General features: G+C 38.5%; 1 protein-coding gene across 21 annotated transcripts in view; it reads left to right on the forward strand.

Annotated features, from left to right (window-relative positions):
- Positions 1–17,486, forward strand: part of eya4 (EYA transcriptional coactivator and phosphatase 4) — a 356,347-nt gene that overhangs the window by 188,533 nt on the left and 150,328 nt on the right. For all 21 annotated transcript variants that reach the window (XM_067984861.1, XM_067984860.1, XM_067984880.1 and 18 more), the window contains one exon: positions 14,488–14,537. In XM_067984861.1, the coding sequence (XP_067840962.1) occupies positions 14,488–14,537 (50 nt within the window). The remainder of the gene's footprint in view (positions 1–14,487; positions 14,538–17,486) is intronic.

Here is a 17,486-nt window from a genome sequence, read left to right on the forward strand (position 1 = left end):
ACTGGATTTATAACGCACTGAGTGATTTGATTGGGTAGCGCTTGCACTTTCTTGATTGGTAGCTTATCCTACCTGTTTAGTGAATGAAAGTGTTTGTTGATTTGTTTGTGTTTAGTCAATGGGATATTTGAGCCAATCAGTATAGTTAATTTGCAGATAGTTATTATTTTAGCAAATTACGACTTTTCGCCCCACAGGCACTGCCTTCCTACCAAATTTTGTGCTGGAATTCACTCCACTATCCTGCCCGATAGGTGTGGAAAAGGGGGCAAAATTGGGTAACGAGGACTAGCGCTGCCTCACCAGCCAATCTTAATTTCCCTCCTCTCACCCCTATAAGGACTGTCACTGACCGCTCCTTCCCTGCATGCAAATGCCAGCGGGGACATGTGGCCTGGTTTTCCGGCCCATTTCCCTCCTGTCCGCACTTGTTCTCGCCGCTCCCCAGCAATGCCTGGTGAACCTTGGCAGTAGTCTCCGAGGTAGTAGCAGGAAGGACCTGAAGTCCCTTGATGGAAGCAGAGGGCCGTTTAGTGGCCTCCTCTCCCTCCATTTCGCCTCCCCAGCGCTTATCTGCCGAAGGCTTGGTCTTGGCAGGGCCTTCATTAGGAGAAGTGTTGAAGTCTTTGGGGCTCTTCTGCCAGTTTTAATGTGGTTCCCCCTGTTTTGGTGCTGCAGCAGTGGTCCCAGTGCAGCATCGCTGGCATTTCCCTTGGGGCCATTGGCCGGCTCCCACTTGCTGATGGGAATCCCTCCACAAGCCCGCCATGAATGCTTAATGACCCCCAACCCAGAAAATAGGACCGGGATCAGGGTGGCAGGCAAAAGTCATGCCCCAATCATGTAGGGACTAGAAGAGGGAAATTTAGCGCATGGTATCTTTGAGGTGTGATGCTACAGACACTGCAAGATGCAAACCTTTCAATTATCTAGACAGTATCTGCTATATTATTTCAATGATTATTTCAGTGTTTTTCTCTCTCTCTCAAATACATGCAGACAATTAAATATTGTATCCACTTTAAATCACTGCTCATAGGTAGACATTGCTTCTTTACAGAATAACATTCTCTCAAGTATTTGTTCTTGTGACTGCTTTAATAGACCATTCAGTGCGAGAAACTAAACATCCACAAATCAGTGATTTTTCAAAATGTAATCTTTATCAAGTAACCCACACCATGACATTTTAAATATTCATTGTAGCTGTGATTTGTTTCCTGATGGATGATGGTAATTAAACGCATAACATCAAAGAGTGATTGTAAATCACTGGCAATTCCTAAACTCAAAAGTTGTACCACACTAGTTAACAAATCATTCTGTTGCTGTAGTGTTTTAGGTTGATTACAGTCAATGAAGTATGAGGTAATGTCACAATATTTTCTATTAAAGTACTATGAAGTTTTGGAGTTTTTGTTTCAAATATAACCTCATTATATGCAAGATTCTTTTAGAATAATACATATTGTAATGACAAATATTCTGAAATGTTACTTCTTTACTTTTAATTGCCCTTCTATCACACTTCACTTCAGATGTCTTGAGTTGCTGGGTTGCAAATTAGCGTCACAGTTATTGTTCACTCATGTAGTAAGTCTGCAGAATTGTCAATTTTTTAGGGGATCATTAAGTGGGAGATGTGTTTTCTTTTTGGGTATCTTGAAATCAGATTTTAAGAGATAACCTGGTAGATCTGCCATGGAGTTGATCATGGATAGTCCAGGACCTAGAGTGTCCTGTAGAGAAAATGCTGAGCATTGTTGAGAAGCCAGAGGTGGCGAAAGTGGAGAAAGATGTTCCTGAGTGGAGGCTTAGGAAATATTACCCCTGGCTGAGGAGCATTTGGATGGTGATCTCAAAGGTCCTACCATGAAAATAAGGATGCTAGCAGAGCATCAAATTCATACAAAGGCTCTGTAAAGCCTCTCCAAAATGTGCAGCAGATGGCAGGGCTGGTGGCAGCATCCAGTGCCCTCTTTTGTGGCCACATCAGAGAGAGCTTCTCAGCAGAAAGCCAGGAGCGAGCGACAGCTGCAGGAATGTCTACTTACTTCCCACAGAACACAGGCTTGGAGGCAAGTCATCACCTCCAATGTGCAGGCTTTGACTGGTGGCATTCAGCCCTTGGATGACGGAATAGAGGGAGTAATATCTCCCAGATTCTGAGATCTCCAGGGCACCGTTGCAAAGGGTCTGTGATATATTTGGGATACTCTCTTGGAGGGATATTAGTAATTCTATGAGGTCTGTTTTCCCACTGATCAGTGGTAACCAATATCATGATCTCATGCCTAGTGGGAAAGCAAGAAATGGCTCTGAGGATTCTGCCTTTCCTCAAGACAGCAGCAACAGTGAGTTCTCAGCTCAGATGCCTTCACAGGTAGAAAAACGTTAATAGGCCAAGACTGTGGAGAATCCAAGCCCAGATAAGCTTTCTGGTATGGGTCCGTCTCAGGACTCAGAGGCACTGAGCTGCCAAAGGATGACTGAATCATGGCAGCTCTCTGCATGCTGAACATTATTATGCAGAAACCTGTGGTTATATGTTGTACACTAATTGGACATTAAGGAGTGAAATTCCTTATAATTGAGATAATGGTGTGAGTTGACAGTAGGGTTCATGTGGCCACACAGCGATCTGGTGAAAATTAATGACCTACTCACTCAATTATCTTGCTGTCATTTCACAGTAATGAACTGGGATGCCCTGACAAATAGGGCATTAATGGTTTGTCTTATAGAAAAATGGACAACAAGCTGACTGACCCGGCTGAAATTGCCTTTTGCTCCTTGGAATGAGCCTGGGAGAAAAGAATTAGGCATTGTAGTAACTTTCTGAACCACTATCCTGTTTCTTGGGGAAGTTTACAGATTTCCCTGTAGGATGATACATTGAGAGAATCCCCATTGGGAATTCCATACTGCAGTCCAACAGTGTATTTTAGGACCAAAAGGCTGTGGATGCTGGGACAAATGGAACTTTCAAGATTGAGATCGATAGATTTTTGTACAGTAAGGGTAGCAAGGGATATGGAGCTACGGCAGGTAAATAGAGTTGAGGTCCAGATCAGCCATGATCCAATTGGATGGCAGAGCTGGCTTGACGGGGTTGAATGGCCTAATTCTGTTCCTATGTTTCTAAATCATGACAGTAATATACAATAGGTTCAAAGGATCTTTCATGTTTGTATTTGTGCATATCTATGTATATATGTGTTTTTATATTTCTTAATAAATGTATGTGTACTTACGATTAAATGAGAAGAGAGAGGTACCTCTTCCTTATTTCTTCTGCAAGGAGAATAAAATTAAGGAAAGGACAGCATGGGAGCACCATAAACAGTATGGGAATGGAAAGCAATATGAAAGGATGGCATGGTGTACTCTTACAGGGGTATGCACATGAAAAAAATCCCTGTGTGCTCTATGGTGATTTCACTGAATCTCCTTGTTATGTGGAGAAGTACTTAATTTGAACACTAAGGACTACTACATCTACAACAACTTCCCTATTTCTTTGCTTTCTATGATTCTTTTTTTGCTGCATTGCAAGAATGAAAAAATGGACTATTTTTAACTAAGTTGAAAAAATAGACATTTTAGTGCATTTTTCTGACAGCTAATATAAAACAGCAGTATTTTAAAGAAAAGTGACATCTGCATCCAGATCAGGAAAACCTTTGCACTGTTTATAATTGCTAAAGTTCTGAATTGGTGAATGTTAGCCATACACTGTTGCCTGAATTAAGTGACATATAACAGCATTTGATGAGCAAATCGGAGGTTTAATAAGTGGGCTAGTAATTAGACAACTTAGCCACAAAGTTATCAGAACACTCCAGGTTCAAATCTTGTTGCTATTGTTTTTTTAAGTGTCAGCTTGACTTAGCTTGACCCTCTCATCTCTGGGTCAGAAGGTTGTAGGTTCAAGCTCTATACCAGGATTTCAGTGCATTAACTAGATTGACACTTTAGTGCAGTAATTAAGGACTACCATATTGGTTAGCGGTGCCGCCAAACAGATGAGATATTAAACCAAATTCTTGTATATTTGTTGGGTAGACAGTAGAAAATGGTAATGGGAAAATGGCCTTCTTCACCCAGGTAAGAAGCATTTATAATCTTCCAACCTCTTGTCATCATCATTAGCTTTGATGAAGAATTGATTACAGAAATCATGTATAGTACTTCAGTATGTACAGTGGACCCTACATATAACAAACACCAATTACCATGCTAAAAGTTTGTTTTATATAAGTTTATGTTCAATACAGGGTTGACTATTATTAGTTGGTTTACATTCCTAATTTGCTAAGTGTTTGGAAGAAGTTTCAGTAGAGGGCCGATGAACTGAGTGCCTTTCAGTGTGAACTGTAAATCTTAATGTTTAAATTTCATTAGAGGGTTAAGAATCCAATCATGCAGATAAGTGTCTAAATTAGAGGGAACAAATGGTTTCTTAATGTAACTTCAGCAAATTACATTAGGAAGAAAACTGACAGCTTTTGATTTGCTGAATTGTAGCTTCAGCTTTATATGGGGAAAAAATGAATAAAATTTGGACTCTACAACCTTACAATCAATGATTTCATAGACATTTAAAATATAAATGGCTTTCTCATCACATTTATTGTTCTATGTAGTTTTTAACCCTAGTCCCTCCATATGTTTCTTATTTGCATTAGTCAATGAATTTCGTTCTTGCTTAATCAGAAGGTTACAGGTTAATGTTTTATCATTAATCGCTGTAGGATAGAAGTCAGATGCTTTACAAAGATGTATGAGCAATACTCTTCAACACCACCACAAAGCAGATATTAAAACAACAAAATGAAGTTTGAGATTGAATGTGCAAATCTGCATTTAACCATCAGTGATAATTGCACGGCTCAATTTAAAGCTTGGCACTGTGTCTTCTGTGTTGATTACCAAAGACAAAGATGTTAATCAGCATAACACAAAATAGATCAGGAGAAAAGTGACATAATTCTTCCTCGCATGACCCAATAAATGAATTAGTAAGAATTAGCAATCAATGTGAATTAACATTTGCTGAGTTGATTTTGGAGCACATTCTCGCATTATCTCTATATCGTCATATGTGGAAAGTCTTGAAATTAATATTTTTTGTCATAAAATTGTTTGGATTAATATGAGCAAAAACAATTACTTGGTGATTGATAACTTTGCATTAAGTGCTTTATATCTCATCATTAGCGAGAAATGTTATGCTTAATTATGACAAATGTGAACCAAAATTGTATTCATTGTCCTTACATATCTGGAATGCAAAGTAGGAAAGGGATTCACTTGGATTCTATGGCCTGGAAATTCATTGACGCTGCTCCCGTTTTACAGGCGTAAAACGGGAACCAAAGCATCCAATATGGCAGGTGGCATGCGCGCACATGTTCCACGCCAAAAGTGTGCCGGTAAAGGCAGAAAAAGAGGCTTTCAGGGCCCGTGCCTGAAAAAGATGTTAGATCTTTGCATATCCTGTTTGAGGCCTCCTTCCCAAAATTGGGCTCATATGGCCACATAACGATCTGATGAAAGTTAATGACCCGCTCAACATTCACTCTCTTCACCACCAGCGCACTGTAGCTGCAGTGTGTACCATCCACAGGATGCACTGCAGCAACTCGCCAAGGCTTCTTCGACAGCACCTCCCAAACCCGCAACCTCTACCATCTAGAAGGACAAGAGCAGCGGGCACATGGGAACAACACCACCTGCATGTTCTCCTCCAAGTCACAAATCATTCCGACTTGGAAATATATCGCCGTTCCTTCATTGTCACTGGTCAAAATCCTGGAACTCCCTTCCTAACAGTACTGTGGGAGAACCTTCACCACACGGACTGCAGCGGTTCAAGAAAGCGGCTCACCACCACGTTCTCAAGGGCAATTAGGGATGGGCAATAAATGCTGGCATCGCCAGCGACGCCCACAACCCATGAATGAATATAAAAAAAATTATCTTGTTGTAGATTCATTGTAAAGCATGGTCTACATGCAGTGGTCAATAAAACATGGTCTACATGCGGCCTAACCAGTGGTCCTTAAAGGGACTATTGAAGGCCGCCTACAAAAAGATACATTTGCTTAAAAAAATACTAACCTGAATGTGGAGCCGGGAGGTGTGGGAGTGCTCCTCCTGGCTCCACTGTAGTGCTGAAGACCATTGCTGGTCCTGCTCAGCCCCCTCCCGATCGCCTCTCCCAGGACCTACCTGAGGGCCGCTACCAGCGACGCAGCATGCCCGAAATCCAATGAAGTTTCCCCAGCAAGCTGCCTAGGGTTCCCAGCATGCATCCACAGCTCGCCAATCTCATATAAACTAGGCTCAAGACCCAATATCAGGTGTCCCTCGGGCCTACCTATTCCGGCATGGAGATTGTTTGTGGCGGCCAGTTTGTTGAATTTGTCGGGATCCTTCTCATCACTACATTGAGCAACAATAATGTTCCATGCAGATTGCCATAAGTCTGTGATACTTTTTAAATTAGATTCACTTTTTTTCACTTTTTGTTGGGTTTACTTTTTGTTGTTACTTTTTTTGTTGGGTTTTCTTATTCGCTAGGGAATAGTCTAAAAGCTAAAGGACACTGTTCTGAAAAAAATAACACAGGTGAATAATGGTTTCAAAAGCCTGAGTGTGGAAATCAGCCTTTATAAAGGGTATAATGACACACACACACACACACACACACACACACACATATATGCTTTATGAACCATTTATTTTCTTTATGTTTACTAGCAGATTCCCCATGGCGCTGTCAGAGAATGCGTTGTTTCATAAGGACAGAACCATTATAATATGTACTGCACAATATTATTTTGCTGCAAAAGTGGAGCTTGGTATGTGACTTGGTATCCCTTTAAGGCTGGATGTTCAAACAACAGCCTGTGGCCCATATACAGACCTCGAGCCCTGGCAATATGGTCCACAAAGCCTAGATGACTCAGTTCCTCCTCACTGGCTCTGTTTTGAATATTGTGATCCTGTCGATTTGGAAAGGGCAGTTATCCCATCGATGGATAAATCCTAAATCAAAACTTCAAAATCTGTTAATATTTGCAGCTGATGAAAATTAATTGGAACATTGATTTAAATATTATAAGCCCCTTGAGGCTGCATAATATGCATCTAAGTGAGCATGAAGACAAACAGCTTAAGTAATATTGCTTTAAGACCACAAGGTCAAATTGCTATGCCTTCCTGAGGTCAATTAGAAGCTGTTTTCTATTGTTGGGAACTTTCTTTCTATTTTGGAAAGAACTGGATTTCTTCCTCTTTTTATTATACTTTATTGAGTGACACAGAAATCTGTTTTGTGACACCTAAAGAGTGATGAGATGCATCTCAAAACCTATATGGATATAGTTATATGGGCAAAGGAATAAAATTCCCAAGTTCACCTAACTTGGTCCACTGCAGTCAAGAAGTAAAATGCAATATGTTGAATGGATTTTTGTATCATTTCTTAAAATTATTTTCTACAAAGGGTATAATTGCACACACACACACACACACAAACACACACAGAGTTCATATATATATATATATGTAATAGTTATTGTGCTGGGATATTTAGGAGAAGATGGTGGCGGGCCTTCTTCTTGAACCACTGCAATCCTTGTACTGATGGTGCTCCCATAATGGTGTTAGATATAGGGTGTTCCAGGAAGATGAAGGAGCTGTCATTTATGTCCAAGTCAGGATGGTGTGTAACTTGGAAAGGAACTTTGAGATGATGGTGTTACTATGATCATGCTTCTTTTGCCTTCCTAAGTGGTAGGTGTTGTGGAGTAGGAGATGCTGTTGCAGTAGTCTTGGTGCATATATATGTAATAGTTATTGTGCTGGGATATTTAGGAGAAGATGGTGGCGGGCCTTCTTCTTGAACCACTGCAATATATACTGCAGCCACCATGCACCGCTAGAGGAGGGGGTGGGTATTGAGTCCAGTTACAGGGGCTCCAGTCATGCAGACTGCTCTGTCCTGGTGATATCGAGCTTACTGAGTTTTGTTGCAGCTGCACCCTTCCATACAAGTGGTGAATATTCCATCACATTTTTGACTAGATTAACTACTTAAGGCATGCTGTCCCAATGGGTTGTCCAAAGATTTAAATTTCTTGCACAAATCTAGTATTGATTGCTTGTTAAAACTGCAATGGGGCACGACCTGCTTGGTGCAAGAATTTTACACGAGCCCTTCTGCATAATCTTCTCTTCAGTAACTACATGAATCAGCATTCAGGTTGCCATTTTGGTTTACTTAAAATTTACTGCTTGGACTATCTTTTGTATGCTTTGCCACAGTTTTGCCACCAAATATGAACAGGTGCAAGTCATTTTTTCACAAAGGATAATCAGGTGGGTGTATAACAGGCAGTCAATCTGCTACCCCTGGATAATCAGGTGGGTGTATAACAGGCAGTCAATCTGCTACCCCTGGATAATCAGGTGCGTGTATAACAGGCAGTCAATCTGCTACCCCTGGATTTCTGACCCCGCCCAAAGTGAAAATCCACCCCAGTGACAAATATTTCACCAAGACAGAATGTAAAATACAGTATATGCAAGGTGGAGGACTTGCAATTAAGAAATGTCCTATTACACATACATTAAAGTACCAATCATATTTTTTCTTTTACTTGGAAAATGTATATTTACAATTTCTTGTCATATCTTGAAATCCTTAGTTCAAGATTTAGAATACCCTGAAAGATTTGGCTCAATTTATTTTACTATGATCTGCATCAACAGGCACTGAAATGTCACTGTTTGGCACATTAGTGAATAATGACCTTTATGCTGGTAATTTAATATTGGCTGCCATTAAGTGCTGCTTCCTTAGGGAGATCCCATGCCTGGATATTCAGGATCTTTCACTTATTCATGTTGGTTAATGCAGATAAGTTTCTGCAGGCAGGTTGAAACTATTGGTTATAGTAGTAGTGCCATCTCATTTATCATTAATAGTTTAAGAGTGGCAGTAAGAAAAAGCTGCTATTTACAGATAAGCCACTTTCAACAAAGCAAGAGACTGTTTTCCTTTCTCCTTTCATCATTAAAAATTCACTTTTTTAATACCCAAGTAAAGCAGTTGGCCTATACTCTCTGGAGTTTAGAAGAATGAGAGGTGATCTCATTGAAATATATAAGATTCTGAGGGGGCTTGACAGGTTAGATGCTGAGAGGTTGTTTCCCCTGGCTGGAGAGTCTAGAACTAGGGGGCATAGTCGCAGGATAAGGGGTCGGACATTTAAGACTGAGATGAAGAGGAATTTCTTCACTCAGAGGGTTGTGAATCTTTGGAATTCTCTACCCCAGAGGGCTGTGGATGCTGAGTCATTGAGTATTTTCAAGGCTGAGATAGATAGATTTTTGAACTCCAGGGGAATCAAGGGATGTGGAGATCGGGCAGGAAAGTGGATTTGAGGTTGAAGATCAGCCATGATCTGATTGAATGGCGGAGCAGGCTCGAGGGGCCATATAGCCTACTCCTGCTCCTATTTCTTATGTTCTTATGCATAAAAAACAACACAATCCTCTACTACCCCTCGCCAAGATGCATTTTGGAATAACATAGATTGATGTACCAGTACAAAATGACCACTCTTTTATCCAATGCCCTTGAGTTATGACATAAGGACCAATTCTCAGAATGCGCACTTCCAGTGTGGAGTCTCATCTGCTGGGAGGGCCTATTGGGAAATCATAGGCACATTTTTCATCCCATTTAGAAAAACTGTGTTCTCGTACTGGATTTGAATTGAGTTGATGCTTTATACAATAATGAACAGGAAAATGGAATACAAAAGTAAGATTTCACAGTACAATAGTGCAATGTGAGGATGCAGGGAGTTCCCTTCCTCTCCAGGAAGTTGAACAGTTCACTGATATCTTCAGATGGAAACCAGAGGACACCAAATTGCCTGTATAATCCAATTCCCATGCGACAGTGACTACACAACCCGATCATTTTATAGCAAGTGGACGAGTAGATTCCTGTAGATAATCAAGGGTGGGGGTGACCTGGTGGCAGATTGTGGAGAAACTCCTGGGCTTTTTCTGCATAATAGTTTTGCATCAATTTAGTGATGTAATAGTGATTTTTTTTTTCAGAGCATTGCCAATGATTATATCATTGTGCATGAAGTCATTACCAGATTCTGGTCACCCCATATACTTAAGTTAAGTCAATAGAATAATTGTGAATTACAGAAACCAGTTCAGGTGATCCAGCATACAACTGGATTAGCCCCAGCTCACTCAAACCTGAAGCCAAGCAGCCAGGGCATAATGCTGTGGAATTGATTTAGTAGTATGCCTATGACTTTCCACAACATGTTCAGTGACCACTTTAGACCATCTCTTTTCAATTGGTGTATGTAGGCCAATAGGGAATTCTTATCATGACCAGTATCAGGAATACTTCCTCTTCTTCCTTTAACACTGTACAACTTTCAACGAACTGGATACATCAAACAGCAAATGGATCTGTGTTTTAATGTCAGTCATATAAATGTCTTGCCAATGGATAAGAATTACTTTCATTGCTTTCAACGGTCCAAATAGTAGCATTTAGTTGTAGCCTTTGGGCAAAGCATTATTATGGGAAAGTTTTCATCTTTACCATCTGGACGAAAACATCGACCAGGCGGAGCGTAGAAAGGAAAATTGAGCAGGGAGGGTTGCACACCCATAACATAGCCTGCACAATGTTCCTTCTGTTATTTCCTTTCAACGCTCTGTCCAGGCAACACTTTACACCCATGCAGTGAAGGCAAAAATCTACCTCTGATAGTAGCTTAGAGTCAGCTTGACTCAGTTAGTAGCACCTTCACCTCAGAATCAGTAGGTTGTGGGTCAAACTGCACTCCAGGGCTTGAGCAGATAATCTAGTCTGTTGCTTTGGTACAGTACCGAGTGAGTGCTGCATTGTCAGAGCTGCCGTCTTTCAGATGAGATGTTCAACTGAGGCCCACTTAGGTTGATGTAAAAGATCCCCCACTGCAAAATCTAGACAGGAGCAGGGAATTCTCCCAACATTTATTCCTCAATTAACACCATCAATAAAAATAGCGAGTCATTCATCTCATTTGTTTTTTGTGGGATCTGGTCAGATGCAAATTAACTGCTGTGTTTGCCTACATAACAACATAGATTTCACTTCAAAAGTAATTAGTTGCTTGTGAAGTGCTTTGAGAAGTCCTGAGGACATGCTAAGGTACTGTTTAAATGTAGGTTCTTTCTTACTGATTAATTTTTTAATCCAGGAATGTAGATTACACCAGTATGCAGTTTATACTAGGATGTTACATAATTTAAAAATACTTTAAAATATCTCGTTTAATTCATAAATGTAAGAGAAACATACCCATCTGTTACTTAAGGGAAAGCTTGCAGTTTCAAACTTGCAACAAATTCATATGTATACATTCTCCAAGTGATTACAATCGTATTTAATTTAGAGCAGACGAGTGGTGCAATATGTTACTGTACCAACCCACTATGCTGCAGAATGGCTCAGGCTATAATCCACATGGGATGACTATTCGTTCTAAACCAAACTATTGGCAGACAGGCAGAAGTCAAAGCAAGTCAATCCACTATCTTCTTGTAACTGGTTCAAGGGTAATATTGGTGGAGGCTTTGTTTAGGGAGCAGTGCTTGATGTAGAGAATGGAGAAAAAAATAAACACTGGATAAAGGGACAAAATTGTGGGGCAAGGGTGTTCTAAAGTATAAATTATTAATATTTTGGACACAGCAATTGAATATATGGCAAGATTATTTTTGTTTAATATGATTTAAACTCTAAATCATTAAACAAAGTGGCATACATTAATTCTACTTTATCATATCCTTTTATTATTTTTAGTTACACACTATACTTTGATATTATCCTTATGCATACTATTGTTTTTGTCATTGTCAGAGATTTCAAAATCCAGACCCATTTTTGTAATTTCTAAAGTAGAATACTATAAAGCTAAATTTAAGAAAATGTATGGTACCCTTTCAAGTTGACCCTCACATCCATGCCATCCACATAATAGTCCAGCCTGTAGACCCCTGCAGATCCTGCCAATGCTGCACATTTGAATGATGCAGGAAAAAAATTGTTTCTTTTTCTCCCCCTCCCCCTTTTCCAATAGTTTGCTTTCCTCCCACAGGCAGCCTAACTGAGACCAGTATAGGGGGAGCCTGAGTGCAAAATGGCAGTCAGTGCCAGAATCCGAACTCAGCGCTCCCTCATCAGAAGTACAACATATCCATTCATTCTGTACAATAAACTACAAGATCCTGACCAAAGTATAATTGTTATTTTTTGCAGTATAGCTACACTAGTTTAAATGTAAAGTTAATATTTACATGCCATTTCTGCTTGCACTAATGTATTGCTGTGTTCTTGTTTATAAGTTTAGCTCTTGGACATGATGAAAAGTATAACCTTTCATAATACACAAAATGGATTTGATGTGTAGGAGAATATTGCATTACATTTTTCGAAGACATTTTTTGAAACATTTTATTTACTACGTGATATTTTCTGGATTAATGGAGTTTTTGTAACTTTTGTGCTTCAATTATAACATAGAGTCAAAGTCTTTATAGCACTTTTCTATGTGTACTGCTATATGTTTACAGTAGTTCCCTCATACATCAAATTATACACACGAGGCTAGAATGCTTGCCAGACATTACCAAGTACAGTACTATAAGCCTGAACAGTACAGAATCTTGGCAAATGCCACTTGTAAAAATATGCCTAACTGATGGACATTTATTTTCATGTCATTTCACAGATATTTTGTTCTGAATAGTCAGTTTGTTTGTATTAAAAAGTACATTGCAGAAATTACAACTGTTGCTTTTATCTTATTTATGATCAATGGGTGGCTTTTTATAAATGAGTTGTGGCTTTTAAAATATTCTTGAGCTCAGCATATATACACTATCAAACTGGAAGAAAATTGTGCATTTGTCCATAATAGATCAGTAAAATTCCAATTCAGTTGTATTATGCATGAAATGTAGTGAATGTGTTGTTGTTAATCTATTAATGTACTGCACAGCTAAGTCTCTTTTGACAAACTTTCCATGTATGTGCATGATTATAACAAGTGCACATATGTAGTAAATTTGTACACACGTTGGTTTATTTTCATTTTATAACTTTAAACTGTTAACATTTTCATCGGTACAAAGCGGTTTTAATTTTGAAGAAAATTCTTCTGAATCGACATGAACTGTTTGGCAATAAAATTGACTGTTTCAAGTAAGAGCTTCAGTAAAAAAAAATCTCCAACTAACTTCAGTGTCCCACGGTTAGAAAAGGAAAAAAAACAACCAGGCTTCCCACTCCTGATTGTGATTTAGTGACATACGAACATATGAAATTGACGGGCAGGGAAAGACCAGCTGGTCCATCAAGCCTGCCCCACACCATGCTCGTCAGGGCATCATGACTAAACACTTCCATCCTCCCCTGCCGCAGCCAAGTAATTTCCTGAGAGAAGCAAAAAAAAAGAGAAAAAAACTCCTACAAGAAAGCACCCTTGTAGACACTTGGTGAGGACAGTCATGGTCAGCTATAGCGCCCCTGATGATCAAATAGTCTGCCAACGCTCACAAATTGGGTTTTCACATGAAGAATGGCCACAGATGGTGCCCATGGAAGTGTACCCCAGCATGAGTCTCTACTCTAAGGAGCGGAGAAGAATACTTTTTAAATTAAGATTAGTTCCTTTTCTTAAAAAGGCAAATGAAAAAATATTCTTATCTCTGCTGTACACTAAGTAAGAGATGTGCATGGGAAAAATTTGTAAATGCTTTTTTTTTAATGAAAACTGCACCAAACAAATTGAGAAGCCAAAATTTCATCCAGTTTCACAAAATTACAGTGTGACTGTATACTGGAGCTACAAAGTTTAGAGGCAGAACTAATCTGCTGATTCATGAGGAAAAAAATAAAATTCCGTAGTACTTTCTTTCTACTTGGATAAATTCACCGAGCAACACGTTTTAATGCTAGGCTGTTCCAGTGAAGACGCAGGCAAGAGCAGATCAGAAGAAAGGCATAACTTGATGCTCCAGTGAGCTGTGGACAGTATCATTTTCCACTTTAAATGTTGGAACTTGGTTCTTTGGCTCCTTTGTTTCTAGGCAGAACACTCCCTGACCAATGTAAAAATGCATTTCACATTCTAATGAGTCTGGGGAAGTGTGCTTGGCAGCTGTTCATGTGCAATAATGAATCTCACTGTTTAGCATTATGTACTGCTGCTATAAAGGTATAAGAAAGTGTTTAAAGGAGATCATGGTGAGCAATACAGTTATCCAAAAGGCATATTTTATGTGTGGGTAATTCTTTTTCATTAGCTACCTTAGTGCCCATATGCAGTTGAAGGAAGCTGTAGTTACTCCATGACATAAGTAATTAGTAGCTATTTCTTCTTGCAGGTAAAGAAAACACAGCCAGATTCAGATGTTACAGAGCCTCAGAACTCCAGGTAATTGAGCATTTCCATATTTTTATATCTTTAATGTAAGTAAGCAGTATGATGATAAAATGCATTAACAATTGCTGCAGAGGCATTAATTGCATGAGAGCTTGTTCCATTACTTAACTAACGATAAAACACTGAATTTCAGTTTAACAACCAAAAGAACGTTTGCAGATGGAAAGTTTTAAAGCAAGGAAATTATTAAAATGGGAGTGGGAACTCTGTCGGGAGAATTCTTGGAGTGATAAGCAGAAATCAGCAAATTCTTAATCTTGACTCAGCCTTTTCTCCGCTATTGTGATCAAGTATTCAAGCTAAAGATGCAATTAGTTAATCTGGGTTCTGGAATTTATCATCTTATACAATCTGAAAGTTGTATAAACTTAAATTTTAATTTTGTTTGGCATGCTTGTAAAACTGAAATCAAATGAAACCAGTTTGTCTTTTTCAGATGTAAGTGGAATGCAATTTCTATAATGTTTGTGTAATATTTTGATTTTGTTGTATAGAACAAAACAACTGACTAAAACATTTTAAGCTAAATTACTAAAACCACACAAGTTGTTTAGGTTTTGCATAAAACAAGTTTATGTGACTGAAATATTTTTCTCATATATTCAGAATACTATAGGATATATTTCAAGCACTGATTGTTAATATTGTCAGTCTGTACAATTGATTACAGAAGAATAGCCAATGCAAGCATAGAATTCCAATGTGACAAATCATTATCCATTCACATTATGATCCAAACATAACATTTGGATCTTAAATTTTAAAAACTGATTCAGGTGCAAAGTATTGCTGAATTGTTTGTGTATTCATTGCACAGCATATTCAGTATAGCCAGTTCAGCTTTTATGCACTACTAGCTTCTCAGATTTAGTATAATAATCTGTTTAAAATTAGATTCAGTTGTAGAGTGAGTGACTAAATGGGTTGAGGTATTAATATTACTGATTGACTATTTTTGTATAAGCAGTCTACAAAAGTCCTGATCCAAGCAAACCAGTTCATTTATCAGATCTCAGCTGTATATCAACCCTTCTCTTGTTACATAAATGCATTTGAAAATAGATGTAGATATAGAAAAGATGCAGCAGGGTCATTTTAATGGGCAGTGTGTTGCAGATTATTGCATTTCTGTTGGAAGCAGTTATTTTTATTCTATTTTAACCCTTAGAATGATAGCCTTGGCATTTATTATGTTAATTGTAAGGCAGGGCACCAGGAGTCACTAAGCCATCCCTGGGTGGCTTAGTGACTCCTGGTAAACGTATTGCAATAAAGAGAAACTACAGACCAGTGTCCTGTAACATCATAACCTTTGCCATCCCTGATATTAAAATCATTGCACTCAATTGATAACTATGTAGAATTTATCCAGCAAGGATATTTGTTTTTTTAAGAGAAAATAAGAAAAATGAGTAAAAATAACTTTTGTCTAAAATGTATGTATCAGTTTTACATACTGGTGATCTGTGATAAATATGAACAAGCATATGTTTGTATTTTATACATTATAAAATGTGTTGGAGCCATATGCATGTGTTTGGACTGTAGAGCCTAAATATTTTTATGCCGTTAAAGTTGCTTGATAAGCTTGTCTCTCTGACAAACTAAAGATCACAATTAACAAAATATTCTTAATAACCAAACTCTAGATCCTTCTCAAAAGCCAACTGTTCATCCAAAGTATATTTATGCATGAAACGTAAGGTTGCATTAACCATTTACCCTAGGAATTGAATTATACTATTCATTTATAGGTTTAATTACACTAATTATCTTCAATTCTACGGAAATCAAATGCAATAACCGCAGGCTAAACTACATTAAACATCCTTAAACTATCCTTTCCCAGAAGCAACTTGTTGAACTCAGTTTCAAAGCCATTCAAAATGATTTACAGGTGAAGAAATCTGGAGGTAGATGATTTTTGATCCTATGGAGTGGGTGTTTTCCACTTTTAGAAACAGATTTGTTAAATTCACCACTCTTTTGGTTGTCTCAATGGCAACATTAGAAATATTAATTGCATTAGCCATGATCATATTGAATGACGAACCATGCTCGAAGGGCCGAATGGCCTACTCCTGCTCTATTTTCTATGTTTCCATGTTACAGTTTTGCTGCTGGGGGAAATCATTCTATTGGATTTCATTAGTGTCAGTATCAGAAACCTGGCCAATCAGGAGTTACCTGCAATAATGCTCATTTTGTGTCTCTCAAGTGGTTTAACAGCCACTTAACTAGTCAAATAATGACTAAGACTATTAGTCCAGCTTCACAGAGCAGTAAACTGTAGAAAATTAAGCAAAACAGTGAATTTATACAACTGATTTACTGGCATGCCCATTTCTGGATTTTGAAAGTTTTATAAGTTTGTGACAGTAGAACCAATAATGTTTGTTTTTATGTGATCATCTGTTAAATTTTGAATTCAGAAACAAAAAGTAAACTACAAAATTATGTACACCATTTGTTTGTACAGTTTGTATTGAAAATGTTATATTTAAATTAATTTTGCAGTCATTTCTGGCCGCCTTTGTACTTAGAATGATTCACTTGCACATCCAAACCTTGAGATTTTTGATTCAGACATGGGAGAATGAGTAGCAGTTTTTAACAGCCCATTGATCACCTTTCGAAAATGCTCATTAGCCAAGCACTGACCGCTTAGCTGATTAAAGTGCTGGTGAGCACAACACAGCAGCTGGTGGGGTGAGTGCTTGGTCTGCAATGAGCCCATGTTCCCAGGCAGCTTTTTCCTACCAATGGCAATACTGAAATTGTTAATGTTACAATTTCAATAACATTCATATTGAACATTTAGTGCCAGAGTTTAACTGCTCTATCATTGAATTAACTCCATATCAGTGGGAGAGCTACATGCTACGTGTGGAAAACTGTTGCCTCGTTCTGTGAAAGCTCACTAACAAGGCATTCATAAAA

This window comes from Heptranchias perlo, chromosome 5, assembly GCF_035084215.1.
Source record: "Heptranchias perlo isolate sHepPer1 chromosome 5, sHepPer1.hap1, whole genome shotgun sequence".
Taxonomy (NCBI): domain Eukaryota; kingdom Metazoa; phylum Chordata; class Chondrichthyes; order Hexanchiformes; family Hexanchidae; genus Heptranchias; species Heptranchias perlo.